Raw genomic sequence first — 15,160 nt, 5'->3', positions numbered from 1 at the left:
GACCGCGCTGCTGCCGCCTCCCCCTCGCCCCTCTCCCCTCCCGGGGCGGCGGCCCCGCCTTTCTTCCCGCCCCGGCGCGGTGCGCATGCGCGGTGCCCTTTGTGTCCCGGTCGGGCGGGCGGCGCGGGGCAGGCCGGGCCGCTGTGAGCGCCGCGCCGCCGCCGCCGTCGGCGCCGGGGCGGGGAAGGGAAGGGAAGGGGGGTGGGGGGAAAAAGCCGGCTCCGCCATGGTGAAGAAGCGGAAAGGCCGCGTCCTTATCGACTCCGATACTGAGGATAGCGGTAGCGAGGAGAACCTAGATCAGGTGCGCGGGGAGGCCCGGCCCGGACGCGGGGCCTGGGATCTCCGGCCCGCGCAGGGCTCGGCGCCGCCATCCCACCCCTCGTTCCCTCACTCCCGCCCGGGGGTTGCGCGCCGCCGTCGCTCTCCCCAGCCCGCGGAGAGAGCCCGCTCCCCTCCGGCGGGTCCCTCGGCCTGCCCCTGGCAGGCGGCCCGCCTTGGCGGGTTTCGGGGGCTCTTCGCAGCGGGCCCGGTGCTTGCAGGAGGGCGGCGCTCGGCGGGGCTATGCACCGGGGCGGTTTGGCCCTGAGGAGGGAGGAGCGGGGCCCGGCTGCCGGTGGTCGTCACCTCTCGGGTCGTGGGGGAAGAGGCCCAAAGGGTTGGGCAACTTTTCTGTGCCGCTTTTGCACGCCAGGAGAGCTGCTGGGGAGAGCAGCGTGTCGGGCCGCTGCCTCCCGCCGGCCCGGTGAGCCCCTCGGGGCAGGCGGGCTCCAGGGCGGGTTGTTAATGCGTGTGTAATGCTCCCTGCTCGGTCTTAGCGACTGAGCTGGGCGAGCTCCGTCGGTGGGAAACCGCATGGAGTTAGGAGCCTGTGGAGATAACAAGGGGAAGTATTTATTTATCATCAGGGCATCTCTTGGGATCGGAAGTGCAATGTCTGGCATCAGTTTAACAGCCCGTGTCAGGGCTGCAAAGGCGGCATCTTCCTCTTTGGAGGGGGCTGCTTTCAAAGGCTCATCTTTCAGCGTAGCAGGTGTTGACGATGTGATTCAAGTGGTACATAAAGACGTGATAGGTGAATTGTGTTACGGCTTGTATGGCAGCGCTTGTTCCAGTGAGAAGTTCGGCTGGTTAAATATGCTGAAGCCTACTTGTCTGATGTAATTTATGTGCTGGACCTTCAGGGTTTTTAATATAGACGCTGTTGCTATGTTGCAATAAAAAGCCTTCCCAAACACTCAAAAATATTTTTGCAGCTTGGAGCTTCAGAAAAACCAAATAGGAGCCGCTGTTAGACAAATATACTGGAGCAGAGCATGCCCTGATGTTGATCTTGCATGCATCTGTATCCCTTAGAGCTGCCATCATCTCACCACTAGTATATTAGTTTGGTGGTTTCTTCAGAGCTTGAAAATACAAGGAGTTGGACTAGCTCTAGCGTAGATCAGACAATCAGAGTGATGGTGGTAGGAATAAACGCTGGTTCTGCATCTGTTCTGTTGTTCCCTGAAAGCATGCATCATCTGTACCTGAGTAGTAGGTGCTTCCTCCTCCACTGAGCTGTTTGTAGCAACTATAACAGCAGGGATGTATATGTGCAAGGATGAAGATGAGATAGCAGGGAAGCAATGTTTTTGTGGTGTGATTTAAGGATGAGAGTATACTGAGTGGGGCCGCTGTAGGTTAAATGTTTGACAGCTTCCCTAGGCGATCTAGGCTTGTTGAATCAAAGGAGTAGGAGCCTTTCTAATATAGTATCTTGGAAAACAAAACAAGGGTAGAAAGAAAGAAGGAAAATTGCTTGGAATAAAAGTAGTGGTAAATATGCCAAGATATCGTCCAGGGAGGTAATCTGGGTTGAAGAACTACTTAGAGACAGTTGTGAGAGAGAAATTCTAGAAAAGATTGTAGAAAACATCAGGAACTTCCTGAAGAGAACTGTTAATTTTACAAATGTGCTCTGTTGACATTGCATGCCTTCTTCAGAGAAAGGTTTGTAAAATGCCATTACTAATGGAAGGTTTCTTTGTTGGTAAGTAGCCTAGGCTATTGGTTTCTGCAGTGTTTATGTTCTCATTTGAGGTGCTAAATTGTAATCCGTTTGCTGTGGAGATAATCTTCCAGTTGTAAAACTAATGCAAACCAATCTAGTATTGACTTCCCAAGACTGCGGAAGTTGGTGTGACTGTATTTCTACTCACAGCTAAGGTTCGTCAGCCCCAGAGTAATGTTTTTAAGAAGAAATTATGTGTCATGGACTACAAAGACAGTAATGCAGCTTCAGAAATGTTTGTTTTATACTACCACCTCTGTCATCTGAACAAGCTATGAACAGCAGATGATGAGATTCTTTGAGAGCCATTTAGTTCTTTGTGCTGGTGTGTGTTGCCTTTGCAAGTGCTTCCTCTGGAGGAGAACAGCTCTACTTAGTTTCAAAAACTTTGGGCTTGATGGCTGCTCTCTTCTGTCTCGCCAAAGCTTTAAGTGCATTCTATGGTATGTAGGGACAGTCAAAAGGAATTGAGCAGGCTGACTAAATATTATCAGCCATGACATTGTGGTGATGCCTCAGGTATTTCCCGTTTAAAGTGTATAATTGCAAGCATCTCTTTTGTTTAGAAGAAGGAGCTGTTCTCTAGTGGCATTTGGCTTTTTGGATTAATGCTACACAATGTAGTTAGGGTGTTTTTGAATTATTACCAAATCCAAATAAACCAGGCCTGGACATGATTCTGAAAGTAATTTGTCTTATGTCATTTATACCAAGAAGGTAATGGTAGGGATATTTACTTCTTTTAGCTTGTTATCCTCAAAATCCTCTTGTAGCATCTAGTTGTATTAAAATCATGTGTGTATATATTTATGAAACATAAGTAGACTTTGTTCCTTAGTGGGGATAATGATGTTACTGGGATGTGCTCAAGAGAAAGTGCATGTGCACTGACCTGGATTGGTAAAACTAATGACGATATTTTAAAATAAATATGTGGTTTTTCACACTAGGAGCTCTTGTCATTGGCCAAACGGAAACGCAGTGACTCTGAAGAAAAGGAGCCACCTGTGAGCAAACCTACAGCGTCTTCAGACTCTGAGACGTCAGACAGTGACGATGAGGTGAGTTTGTCCTGTTATCAGTGAACTTACTATGGGTTGTTTGTCTGATTGTACCTAAGCAGTGAAAGCGGATTTCTCATACAGTATATTTAGCCTGCTGACTTCATAAAGCGGGACTGGCCATCAGTGGAACTGATGGACACCCGTTAAGCCCAGAGGATGTGTACTCAGAAATACTTCTTTTTTTTCTTGTTATTAGTATGTTTTGAATTGTAAACGTAGAGAAAATAGTCTGAATGTCTTTAGAAAAGATGACTGCCTTTTTAATCCCATGTTCACATGGTCTGAATGGTCTGGTGATCTGCCTGCTTAAAACTAGTGTTTTTCCTGTGTAATGCTTGTGGTTGAAGTAGCAGTGAAGCTGCTAAAGCTGGACTCTGAATTCAAGGGAGAGAGGTTTTCAGCTTTAGGAGAGAGCTTCCTTTCTCAGAGAGCAAAAGAGTCAAGGCAGGTGGTACTATTTTACAGGTGGTAAAACTGTTCTATTTAGCTACTTTGATTGTCCAAGAACTCTACTGTGAAGTAGCTTATCTGGTCATTTGAACATGCACCAGAGTGTGTTTTTATTGGCATTTTTGAAGAAAGTGAGGCAGGGAAGAGTTTAGAATTACTTTGTTCTAGGGTTTTGTGAATTCTTTGTATAGCAGTGCTTATCTGCTAGATCTGTTTTTATTATTTGTTCTTGTACTACATTCTCGAGCTGGTTAAAAGTCTCTGCTTTCATCTATAAATGAAAATTGAAATCAACTTATTAAAACAGAGGAACTGACAAACAGGCTAGGCAGGTATTTGAATAAGGACATTTTCTTGAAAGGTTACAAATGTCTTTTGCAAGCTTTCTGTGCAATGTAGAGAGGTCCTTTATTGCATTCATTCTTAAAAATGTAACAGGGAGCTGTTTGGGGTGGGGTTTTGCTGAAACTACAGGAAGGATTATTCATTGTGACAACCTGAAGACCAATAGTGTAGGCCAATAGATAAACTATCAGCTATTAAGCATTTGGTAGTGTAGCAGAGTTATTCCAATAAGTGTAAAGAATGTGTGGTTTCGTTTTCTTTCTGAGGCATTTTTGAAATAAATATGCTTGGAACTCTGTTTCAAATCAATCCTGTTCTTGAAAAAAAAAAAAAAAAACAAAAAAACAAAAAACAAAACACAAAAACAAACAAAAAAACCCAAAAACCAAAAAACAAACCACCCAACCCCCACCCCAAACCTCTTGTATCTAATATATGCTTAAGATACAAGGAGAGAGAAAATTATGAATGGACTAGATATTAGGTTTGATATTGGGTGACCACTCAGTTTGTCACTGTATGTTCTGATCTGGTGGCACACAGCTTATTTATTCTAAGCTGTGTGGAGATCAGCTTGTCTGGAAAAGTAGACTTAGGTGTGGAGAGCGCCTCGATGATAAAGTTTTCTGTTCTGTGTTTATCTCTAAAGACTGACAGAATAAATAATATTATTCAAAATTTTTTTTAGCTTGTGTAGCTAGAAGTGAGGCCTACCTGTCCATTATATGTAGAATATGACAATGTATCTCTTCACAAATTTGCACAGACCTTGCAGATGCAGTAGTGTCTCTGTTGCACCATGCGCATTTGATACTTTCTAATCTGTGTATCATTTCTAATTGATACTCTGTTCTTTCTGACCTCCATGCAGCAAGAGGAAAAGATTTAGAGACGAGGTAATTAGGACACTTGCTTCTATTCCTGTGCCTGAAATATGCATTCTGAACTGCTGCTTGTCACAGCAGGGTGAGACAGGCTGGGTTATGACTGTTCTGCTTCTGCCAGTCATTCAGTTGTGTGCATCCCTAGGCTTGACTACGCTACTCCTGCTTGAACAACTTCAGTTTTAATCAGTGTTCTTGTGGTTAGTTTGACGTTTGCTCAATCTTGGGGTTGGGAGAGGGGGTCTAAAACTTGAAATTGTCTTACTGGTCTTCCTGCAAGATGAGGACCTTGAGGCCAAAGCATGGAAGCTGTTGCCCTGGGCAAATGTGCTTAATCATGCCCATTTGCTTCCACGCTGTTTTTGTAGTGTGTACATCCTTTGTGGTTCCTGGCAAGTGCTAAATGTTCCGGGATTGTCACTATGTTCCATGTACAGGAAAGGAGCCTAAATCTCTGCTTCAGGGTCTAACACTGCATTCTGCATTTTTTTAAAGGGAGGAAAGTTTGGGGGGCATTGGGGAGAGAAAGATAATGCATTTTGGAGTTATAGGATAACAGCATGTATAAATCATGCCGCATCTATACAGTGGTGCCCAAGGGATTTCAGTAGATCTTTAACATTATATTTTGTGTGTCTCAGTGAGAACGTGCTTCTTTGAAAGCTCATAGGCATATCAGATGTTCATGGTGCAGATGCTGGGTTCTGTAACATTTTAAGTACCTGTGTGGTCTGAATCAAATTACCTAGCCAAGGGACTGAAGATGAGTTGCAGGCAATGAAATAGGAGGGATGCTCTGAACCATGTTTTGGTGGGTCTGTGGAATGTGCATGACTGAATTGACTATGAACTGTTGTTCCGACAACTGATAAATAGCAGTGACTGCAGGGCTAAGAAGTACCACCTTCGCAAAGAGATATACCAAACAGGACACAGATGTGGGGACAGACAGTTCCTTTATCTGTGGAGCAACATGTGGCTACCCAAGAACTCGCCGTCCCAAACTGTTGTTAGCCTGGTGCGTGTAACCAGTTTGGTGTTAGCCAAGTTACTATTCAGGCTACTGTGCTAGAGATATGTGTCCACAAGGTACCATCGTTGCTTATTGAAGACATTGTGTGGATGGCGTTTCTCAGTTGCGGTAGGTTAATTCTGGGTTCTTGTTCTTCCTTTTATCCTGGCATCATTGCTTAGGGTAAGAGAATTCTTTCTGTTGCATGGTGGAGCCTGGATGACTTCTGCAACAACTTCACTAACATCAGTGTAGATTAGTGTCCTGGTTTTGGCTGGGATAGAGTTTATTTTCTTCCTAGTAGCTGGTATAGTACTGTGTTTTGGGTTTAGGATGAGAATAATGTTGATAACACACTGATGGTTTAGGTGTTTACACTAAGTCAGGGACTTTTCAGCTTCTTACACTGCCCTGCCAGCAAGGAGGCTGGAGGTGCACAAGAATCTGGGAGGGGACACAGTCAGGACAGTTGACCCAAACTGGCCAAAGGGATATTCCCCACCATATGACATCATGTTGAACAAAAAACTGGGGAGGTTGGCCGGGGGGGAAGGGCTGCTGCTTAGGAACTGGCTGGGCATCTGTCATCGGGTGGTGAGCAATTTATTATGCATTACTTGTTTTGTATATTCTTTTATCATCATTATTATTTTCCCTTTCTTTTCTGTCCTATTAAATTGTCTTTACCTCAACCCATGAATTTTACCTTTTTTCTGATTTCCCTCCCCCGTCCCACTGAGGGGAGGGTGAGCGGTGGTGAGCAATTGCATTGTGCATCACTTGTTTTGTGTATTCTTTTATCATCATTATTATTGTTTTCCCTTCCTTTTCTGTCCTATTAAATTGCCTTTATCTCAACCCACAAGTTTTACCTTTTTTCTGATTCTCTCCCCCATCCCACGTTGGGGGGAGTGAGCAAACAGCTGCATGGTGTTTAGCTGCCTGCTGGGTTAAGCCATGAGATTTAGACAGAAAACCACTGTAGGAGCTCCTGTTTGTTTCTCTTGGAAGGTTTGTTGTTAGCAATGCTGGTGTAAGTTTGTGCATCCTTCTATGCTCATTCTAATGTTGTGAGGGGTTTGGTTGTGCCTTTAACAGCTCTAGGGTGACAGCAGAAGGTAACTGCAGGACCAGAAAAGTTGTATCATGAATGCTTGGTACTAGTCTGGAGTTTAGTGAGTGATATCTGGTTAGGCCTTTATTTGCAAATATGCAGATTCAGTAGGAAATGGCATAGCTGAAGATCTTGTCAAGAGCTATGGGATGGAGGAAGAGGTAAAGAGTGGTCATGCAGCCAGTGAGGAAATCAGTCTCAAATAACAGTTGGCCTAGGAGACTTTATGCCCCTATTACGAGGGAAGGGCTTGAAAGTTTGGATCTACTTACTGCGCTTCAAGTTAGGGCACTCTAGTAGACCACAAGTTGGCAGAAAACTATATGTTCCTTCTGTTCTGGGGATGTCTTTTGTGGGTTTATAGAGATTACGATGCTAAATATCTTCCTTCCCTGTGTACTTTTTTCTCATAACACTGCTTAATAAGGCCTCCAAGAATGAGTGGGTTCTCCAGTCCTGTGAGGTCTTTGCCATACATTTTTTCAAGCTTAAGAAATTTGAAATGGGCAGTGCTTTAATCTCCTATACACAGCTGTATAGGCTGTGTGCTTTGTAATTTTGACTTGTCTTGGAGACAGTTTCCTTCAGCTGTTAATAGTAAAGCTTTTTTTTTTTTTAATAGTAAAGCTTTCCTTAAGGAAGAGAAGTGGTGTTACTCCCCCACACTCCAAAAAAAAGTGCAAGTGCAAATCTGAGTAGCACAGGCTAATTGTATGGAGGCTAGCATGTCCAAAGAAGTAATGTGAACCAGCTGTGGACAAAACAGGTATAAAATTTGGTCTGCAAGTAGCTTCTTTAAATTGCAAACTCGCATGGGGATAGCTTCTGGGGACTTGATTTATGTGGTATGAGAGTCTGCAGGAGCTCTGAAGTGGAGCAGGTTGCTCCAGAAATAGACTCATGGAGGTATTGGAATTGAATATGTGATTTTTATTTAACTTTTTTCACTGAATGAACTTTTCCTTTGTACCCAGGGAGCAGTTTTTGCTGAGAACAATCCAGTCATAAGGCACTGTCTAATATCTAGAGAAGTCATTAAGCCTTTGTTAGTCCAGATGATGCTTGCTGGCTGGTGACGCTAGAACCATGCAAAGCACTCGTTGACCAAGTGTTTTATGGCTGTTGCCATCTCCAGCTATTTGGCCCAGGCTTCCGAAATAAAACATTGCAGGTTTTCACAGCCAGTAGCATCCCCAAGTTTGTTTTGATTATGGAGAATGTTTCTTTATTGGCATTTGATATCTACCATCTCGATGTTGTCACTCAGTAGTTCTTGCCATTATTCAACCATTATATGGACCCCTCAAAATCCTTCTAGAACAAATGTTAACTTGCAGCTTAAACTGAATTTGAGCCTACTACTGGTAAACGTTTTTTTTCATAGTTACCCATAGTTACCTTTCTGTGAGCTCCTTTAAGCAGTACTCAGACAATAAGGGTGGATCAGGTGATATTTTGGCCCATGAAGCCTTCTTTCAACCCGTTCATGGCAAAGCCCCTTCTGTGGCTTCAGAAGGTTTTCTTTTATTTGCTTATCTCCTTTCCATTTTGGTGTTGACATCATGAGTCTCCTCCTTGCGTATAAAATGGTCCTTTAAGTTTTCTAATTGCTGGGCTGTTGTCAGGTGTTTGAGGTTTCCAAAGGTGTTTGAGGCATCCAAATGACAGGTGCAGACCCCCAAAGGCAAGAAAAGTAACAAGGGCTTTTTATTTACTATTTAGTTTTAACAGTAGTGGTAGAGAGCATTTTCCTCCTTGTAGCTCTTGGAGTGCTGTCTCCGGCGTTCTCCCAGCTTTGAGAAATCCTGAGGACAGTAGATGCTGCCTTATCTTCATATCTGTGCTGCCTGCTGTTGTCTTCAGACAGGCTGAAACTGCAGTTTGATGACTTGCCTGGAGGACTGCCTTTTGTTTTCCCTGTATGAATGGAGGAGAATGGATGAAAGTTTGTAAGCTGGGCTAATGTTATGTCTTGGTGTTCTTAAGCTGTCATGTTGTCCTGGGGTGTAAGTTTATCTGGCCTAGGAAAGGAATACATTGGTAAGGGACCTGTTTTGCTTTGATGTTGTGGCTTGTAATTTGCCTTTTGCTTATAAAAGCCATATCCAGGAGGGAAGGATATGGCAAGGACAGGCTCGTAACCTTGGTTGTACATCTCTGGTTTGAAGGGAAGAAAAAAAAAAAAAAAAAAAAGCCAGGGAGAATACCTGTTTGCAAAATAAAATCTCAGTGGATAATGCTTTTAGGTACTATGTGAATAGAAGACAATAGCAACTATCTGAGCAGCAGGGGTAAGACAATTCTACTGCATTCTGCACTCTCGGAGCTCACTTTTTTTTTTTCCCTTCTCATCAATCTCATTTCATCTCCCTAATGGAAATATGTTCCAGGTTTGCTGAGCTATAAATGATTTTCTTCAATCATTTTGTGTAGTTGCTTTTGTAGAAGCTGACTTCTAAATCTGGCTGATTTCTAATTTTTTTTTTTTTTTTTTTTTTTTTGTTATTGGCAGTCTATTCTGGGTACTGTGGCTTTACTTGGACTTCTTGGGGGAAATATGCAACCTATTAGCACTGTGAATCTTTGAAGCGAGAGAAAAAAATGAAATACTCTTCTGGCTACTTCCTGTGAATGAACCATAAAGCTCTGTCGTTTGATAGTACGAAACAATAAGCAGAAAGCCATGTTGCAGCACGCTTCTGCATGGGTTTATTAACTTGCTGCGTCTGGAACTATGGAGGGTTCCAGATGGTGGCCAAGGAGGCAGCAGTGAATAGAATGGCTGTTTAGAGGAGGTTTTAGTCATGGAAAGCGTGTGAGAAGTGTTGACGGGCTCTGCCTGACTGGAACATGGAAGAGGGAACCTGGAGAAGCTGCAATAGAGGACAGATTTTGGAAAATATGGTTATTGTTTGATGTTTGAGGTGTATGGAGGTAAGGGAAACAGAGCAAACAAATGCTTCTGACTATGCTTGTGTGTGCATTTTTACTTGACGTTACATGCAAACATGTTGTCGCGTTTCTGATCTCTGCTGGCGTGCTAGAGCATGAGGAAGGGGTTCAAGACTCTGGTTTGAACTGCAGGTTGCCGTGCAGTTCATGGCTTTCCAGTGTTGTCTCCCCCCAGCCCCACCCCAGACCTGCTAATCTCTTACGTCTTCCTCTGCTGTAAGAAGAAACTTGATGTTGGCTAGTCTCTCTCTGAACAATGCAGAGTGGTCATTCAGTGTCCAAATGACAAGGGATCGTCCCTGAGCCTGCAGAGCAATCTGTGAGCCTGAAAGAGCCTCGCACTGATTACGTCCTGGTTTTGATGATTTATTTGTTCTTAAGGTTTGCTCGAACCCTTGTCTTGTCCTGTAGTGGTACCATGAGTGACCAGGCATTCATGAGAGATTGGGGTAGCTGAATAACCCCTGAAGCACCCGAGTTGGATGGGGAGGAATTCGGCTTTGTGACAGCACTGAAACTGGGAGGTGACAACCAGTTATTGTGACTTGAAAGATGTAGAGGTCACTTGCATAAACAAAAGCGAGATAAAGTGTATCTCCAGGGTGAAATAGAAACCGAAGAAAAATTTCCTAGATTAGGGCAGATTTTTTTAATTACTTTTTTGTTGTTGTTGTTGTTCAAGAGGTTGTCACCCAGCTTTCTCTTCAGTCCCATTTTCCTGGACCCAGGTTCTCTCCACAGTTCTGCTTGTGAGAGTCAAAGGCTGAGAACAGTGATCTGTAATGCCTGTATCTACAGCTATTAAACATTTTATTAACAACTGAAGTCCCGCTGTTTTTATCTAATCTTAGGTTCTTTCATCTCAGCATGACCTCTCAAGGTCTTGATATAACTGTGGTGTATACTATGGCTTTCTCTGTGCTTCTTCCTTGCTGTACAGCATGCTGATGCGAGGTATAATTCAGTGTTAGAACACTGAAAAGAAGTGGCAGAGCTCTGGGAAGGAGGCACCTCTGCTTCCCTGGTTCAGAGGACTCTGCTTCTCCCTGCTAAATGCTCAGTTTCACTTTCTCACTGTTGTGTTTTCACTGGTATGCTGGCAGTAGGTGAGCTCTTCAACAAATAGCAAAAATGCACTTTTCTGTAATACCTAGGAGATGATTCCTTAACGTTGAGGTTTGAGCAGATTGAGGCAGAGTAGAAGCTTGTTCTGATTTACATGGGCGTAGTTAACCAGGAATATTATTAGGCAGCAGTATTGTAACACTGAACAAGTAAAACTTTAATGGGGAAGCCAATAAAGACTTGAGTGCAAGCTCAGGCTGATACAAGGTCAGATGCTTTCTGTGCAGTTTCTCACCTATCCTATGGACCATAACAGACTGGGCTAACTGCATAGGGCATGGATTGCAATTGGAGGCTCACCACTAGGTAGCTGTACTTTTACCTCAGAAAAGAAAACTTCTGCCTGGCCTTTGGCAGATACTTTTGAATGCACAGCTGATGCTTAATGAAGATGATGAAGCAGGTAGTAATATGGAAGGTACAAGGCTGGGTGTGAGAGTAATCAAGTATTCAGAAGAGAAAGTGTCAAAATTACGATTACCGTAAAACTAACTTCCATAGAATCATAGAATGGTTTGGGTTGGAAGGGACCTTAAAGATCACCTAGTTCCAACCCCCCTGCCATGGTCAGGGACCCCTTCCACTAGACCAGGTTGCTCAAAGCCCCATCCAACCTGGCCTTGAACACTTCCAGGGATGGGGCATCCACAACTTCTCTGGGCAGCCTGTTCCAGGGCCTTACCACCCTCGTAGTGAAGAATTTCTTCCGTATAGCTGACCCAAGTCTGCCCTCTTCCAGTTTAAAGCCATTACCCCTTGTCCTATCACTACATGCCCTTGTATAAAGTCCCTCTCCAGCTTTCTTGCAGGCCCCCTTCAGGTACTGGAAGGCTGCTATAAGGTCTCCCTGGAGCCTTCTCTTCTCTAGGCTGAACAACCCCAACTCTCTCAGCCTGTCCTCATAGGAGAGGTGCTCCAGCCCACTGATCATCTTCATGGCCCTCCTCTGGACTTGCTCCAACAGGTCCATGTCCTTCTTATGCTGGGGGCCCCAGAGCTGGACACAGTACTCCAGGTGAGGTCTCATGAGAGCAGAGTAGAGGGGAGAATCACCTCCCTTGACCTGCTGGCCATGCTTCTTTTGATGCGGCTGAGGATAGGGTTGGCTTTCTGGGCTGCAAGCGCACATTGTGAGGTCATGTTGAGTTTCTCATCAACCAACACCCCCAAGTCCTTCTCTTCAAAACCAAGGAAATTCTAAAGATATTAGTAGATCAGGTAGTAGCTTCTAACTACTTGGTTGAGTTTCATTTAGAGTATTTGAACACCAGGGTTCTCTGAAGATGGTGCCTAATCAGGCAGAAGTCATCAAATTTGATGGAATGATTACTGCCTGCAGGGATGGACTTGATTCATGCTCTAGCAAGGGGTGGGTGGGTAAGAAGCCTGAAGTTTGTGTGCACCTGAGGTCAAATCTAAAGTGTTGTTTTTTTGTTTTGTTTTGTTTTTTAACAATTAGAGTAGTTTTGAGTGCAAGATCTCAGTTATGCAAAGGAGTATTTGCTCATTTGAGTTAGGAATATATTTTTAGTTAGCTGCGTGCTAACAGATGGTGATGTGCATGAGAGTAATGTACAGGTATGCAGAGGATAACAGTCTAAATGTATATACATATATTTACTTAGAAAGAAACTGTCTTATCCCTGAAGGTCTTGCGCATGGAGAATGTCTAGGAGAGGTAGTGAAGTGCAAAATATTGTAAAGCCTTAAAATAATACACAGGCAATCCTTATCTGTTCTGTTCTGTGGCTTTACCCAGGTGGCTGGGACAATGCAAAAATTCTAGTAAGAAATCACACTGTAAGGTAAATACTAGGTCTTTTCCTGGGACTTTGGGATTTAAAGTTGTTACCTCTGTGTGTGTGTGGTGGTCTAAGTCCTGTACTTGGAAAGTGCAGTCTAAGTTAATTGAGGATACGATGTTAAAAGAAAATTAAAATTAAGACCTGATGTTTGATTTTTTTTTTTTTTTTTCTTTCCCCTGACTTCTGTGATTCTGATTTGATTCTGACTTGTGTATATAGATGCAGGCAGTGGCACTACTGTCTATGAGTGAGTGCACTATTTGTTTGTTGCATAAAAATACAGGTGCGGCGTACTCCTGGTAAAACTGAGATTTTGGAAAGACTGTCATGTGAAATTGGTGTGCCTTCGTGAAATCTAAAATCTGTTCTTGAATAAACTAGTTTTGGAAAACACAACTGTTGCTTCTTCTGTTTAATAGTAGTAAACTGAAGCTGGTCTTTACGAATGCAGTTGGACAGTTGTTCAGAATTATTTTCCTAGGAAAATGTTTTCAGTACTTCTTTTCTCCCCCAACTCCAAAAAATCTTGTAAAATGTTTTCACTTGATAAGTTTCCTATTGGTGGATCCCCCCCCGCCCCGTATGATTGATTTCTTGCTGTCAGGTATTGGACTGTTTCTCAGTTGTTTTTACTCCAGTGTTTTGGGGGAGGGAGAAAAGAGGTACTGTTCATGTCTCATGATCCCTTTGGTTCTTTCCTTGTAGTGGACTGTTGGAGGTTCTAAAAACAAAAAAAAGGGAAAAGCGGGTAAGGCAGAGAAGAAAGGAGCCATGAAGAAACAGATGAACAAAGCTGCCTCTTCAGGCAGCTCAGATAAAGACAGCTCGGCTGAGAGCTCAGCACCTGAAGAGGGTAAGATAACACATGCGCGTCTACTTACAGTGTAATTCCAAGTGAAGTTACTCCTTTGTGCACACTGAAGAGTAATGTTAAATGGTGATGTTAAAGACTACTTTCAAAAGAGTTTCCTTTGTGTTACCGGTAGTCTGGATGACTCTTAAATTTGCCATGGCTTGAAGTGCATATAATTCAGTATAGCATTGCTGTAAGCACTCCATTACAAATGCAACACTAAATACTGTTTCAACTGAAGAATGTATGACATGTTTCATTACTTGATTTTCCTGGAAAATTCTTTTCTTCCTTCTAGCATGTGCCGTCTGTAGTGTGGGTAGCATTTCCTCTTGTTCCCATTGATGTATTTTCCCTTCCCAAACTTCTTGTGATGACAAAGGAAGAGGTGTATAGCATTGCATGATGCAAACAGGAGCTTATCTTGCATGCATTTGCTCTGAATTGGAATTCTTGCACATTTATACTGACATGGAAGAAGACATCATTACTATCACTTTGTCATAATTTTCTTATATGAATATTGAATCTGTTGCAATGCTGGGCAAACTTCCTGTGTTCTTTCCTGTTTTCATCATGCCTATGATGCTTTGCAGGTGGTTAGTTGCAATTTCAGTTAATACTAAAAAAAGTTAATACTAAAAAAAGTTAAGAAAGAATATGAAGGAGCCTACAGTTTCAAGTATATTAAGCACAGCAGAGACAGACAAAGCATGAAGGGACTGAACCTGTATATATATCAGTGCATATAAATCAAGGTTTTTCACAGTCTAAGCTTGCAAAGCTGGAAGCTTCCAGAAATACTGAGACCAGAATGAAAGTGGAAGAAAGAATCCTAGTGTCTGCTTTTGTGATTTGGTGTAATGTAGTTGATTAGGTGAGATAATCAAAGCACTTGGACTTGGATCAAGTTTAAAGGTGGGGTTACCCAATATTATTGGGGAGTCAGCTGTTCCCTAAGTCCATGTGTAACTGGGAGGGCTTGTTACAGTAATGGAGCTAGCATCATGGCCTTGCCAGTCCTGAGGGTAGTGTGTTTCAACTTTATCTTGTGATGTAGCAATTCATAGTGTTGCAGACTTCAAATGACAAATTGTGGTTCTTCAAGTTGCTATAATGAGTATTGGCGGTGATTAATAGTGGCATTTGAGGTGCACACACACACTTGCAAAGTTATGGATGTACGAGCAACTTCTCAGGGACATAAGCATATAGGCATAGAAATCTAACCTTAAGACCCTAACACTAACCAAAAGGCCTCCTAAAATTTGCCTGTTCTACTAAGAATTTTTACTTATAACCCAATTTGTGTTCACATGTAGTACCACTCATTTTATCATTTTTTAGCATGCATACCTTACGGTAATAAAGTATTTCCTTCTGGGTTTAGTTTTCGTGATATGTATGCTTTTAGTATAGTGGAAGAGGAGTTTAAAATTCATTCTTGATATCCTTTGCTAACATGCTACAATAAAGTGGTTGGGCTTTGCCCCAGCTGAATCT

General features: G+C 43.1%; 1 protein-coding gene across 2 annotated transcripts in view; it reads left to right on the top strand.

Annotated features, from left to right (window-relative positions):
- Nucleotides 1-85: 85 nt before the first annotated feature.
- RTF1 (RTF1 homolog, Paf1/RNA polymerase II complex component) overlaps nt 86-15,160 on the top strand; it is a gene marked incomplete at its 5' end in the record, with an annotated part of 34,043 nt that continues 18,968 nt past the window's right edge. Inside the window, 3 exons of one of the 2 annotated variants that reach the window (XM_082318016.1) lie at nt 86-304; nt 3,004-3,114; nt 13,510-13,657. In XM_082318016.1, the coding sequence (XP_082174142.1) occupies nt 86-304; nt 3,004-3,114; nt 13,510-13,657 (478 nt within the window). The remainder of the gene's footprint in view (nt 305-3,003; nt 3,115-13,509; nt 13,658-15,160) is intronic. The other variant, XM_082318015.1, reaches the window with a different exon arrangement.

This window comes from Platalea leucorodia (genome assembly GCF_965183815.1).
Source record: "Platalea leucorodia genome assembly, chromosome: 7".
Taxonomy (NCBI): domain Eukaryota; kingdom Metazoa; phylum Chordata; class Aves; order Pelecaniformes; family Threskiornithidae; genus Platalea; species Platalea leucorodia.
This window is presented reverse-complemented; position numbering and strand designations above follow the sequence as displayed.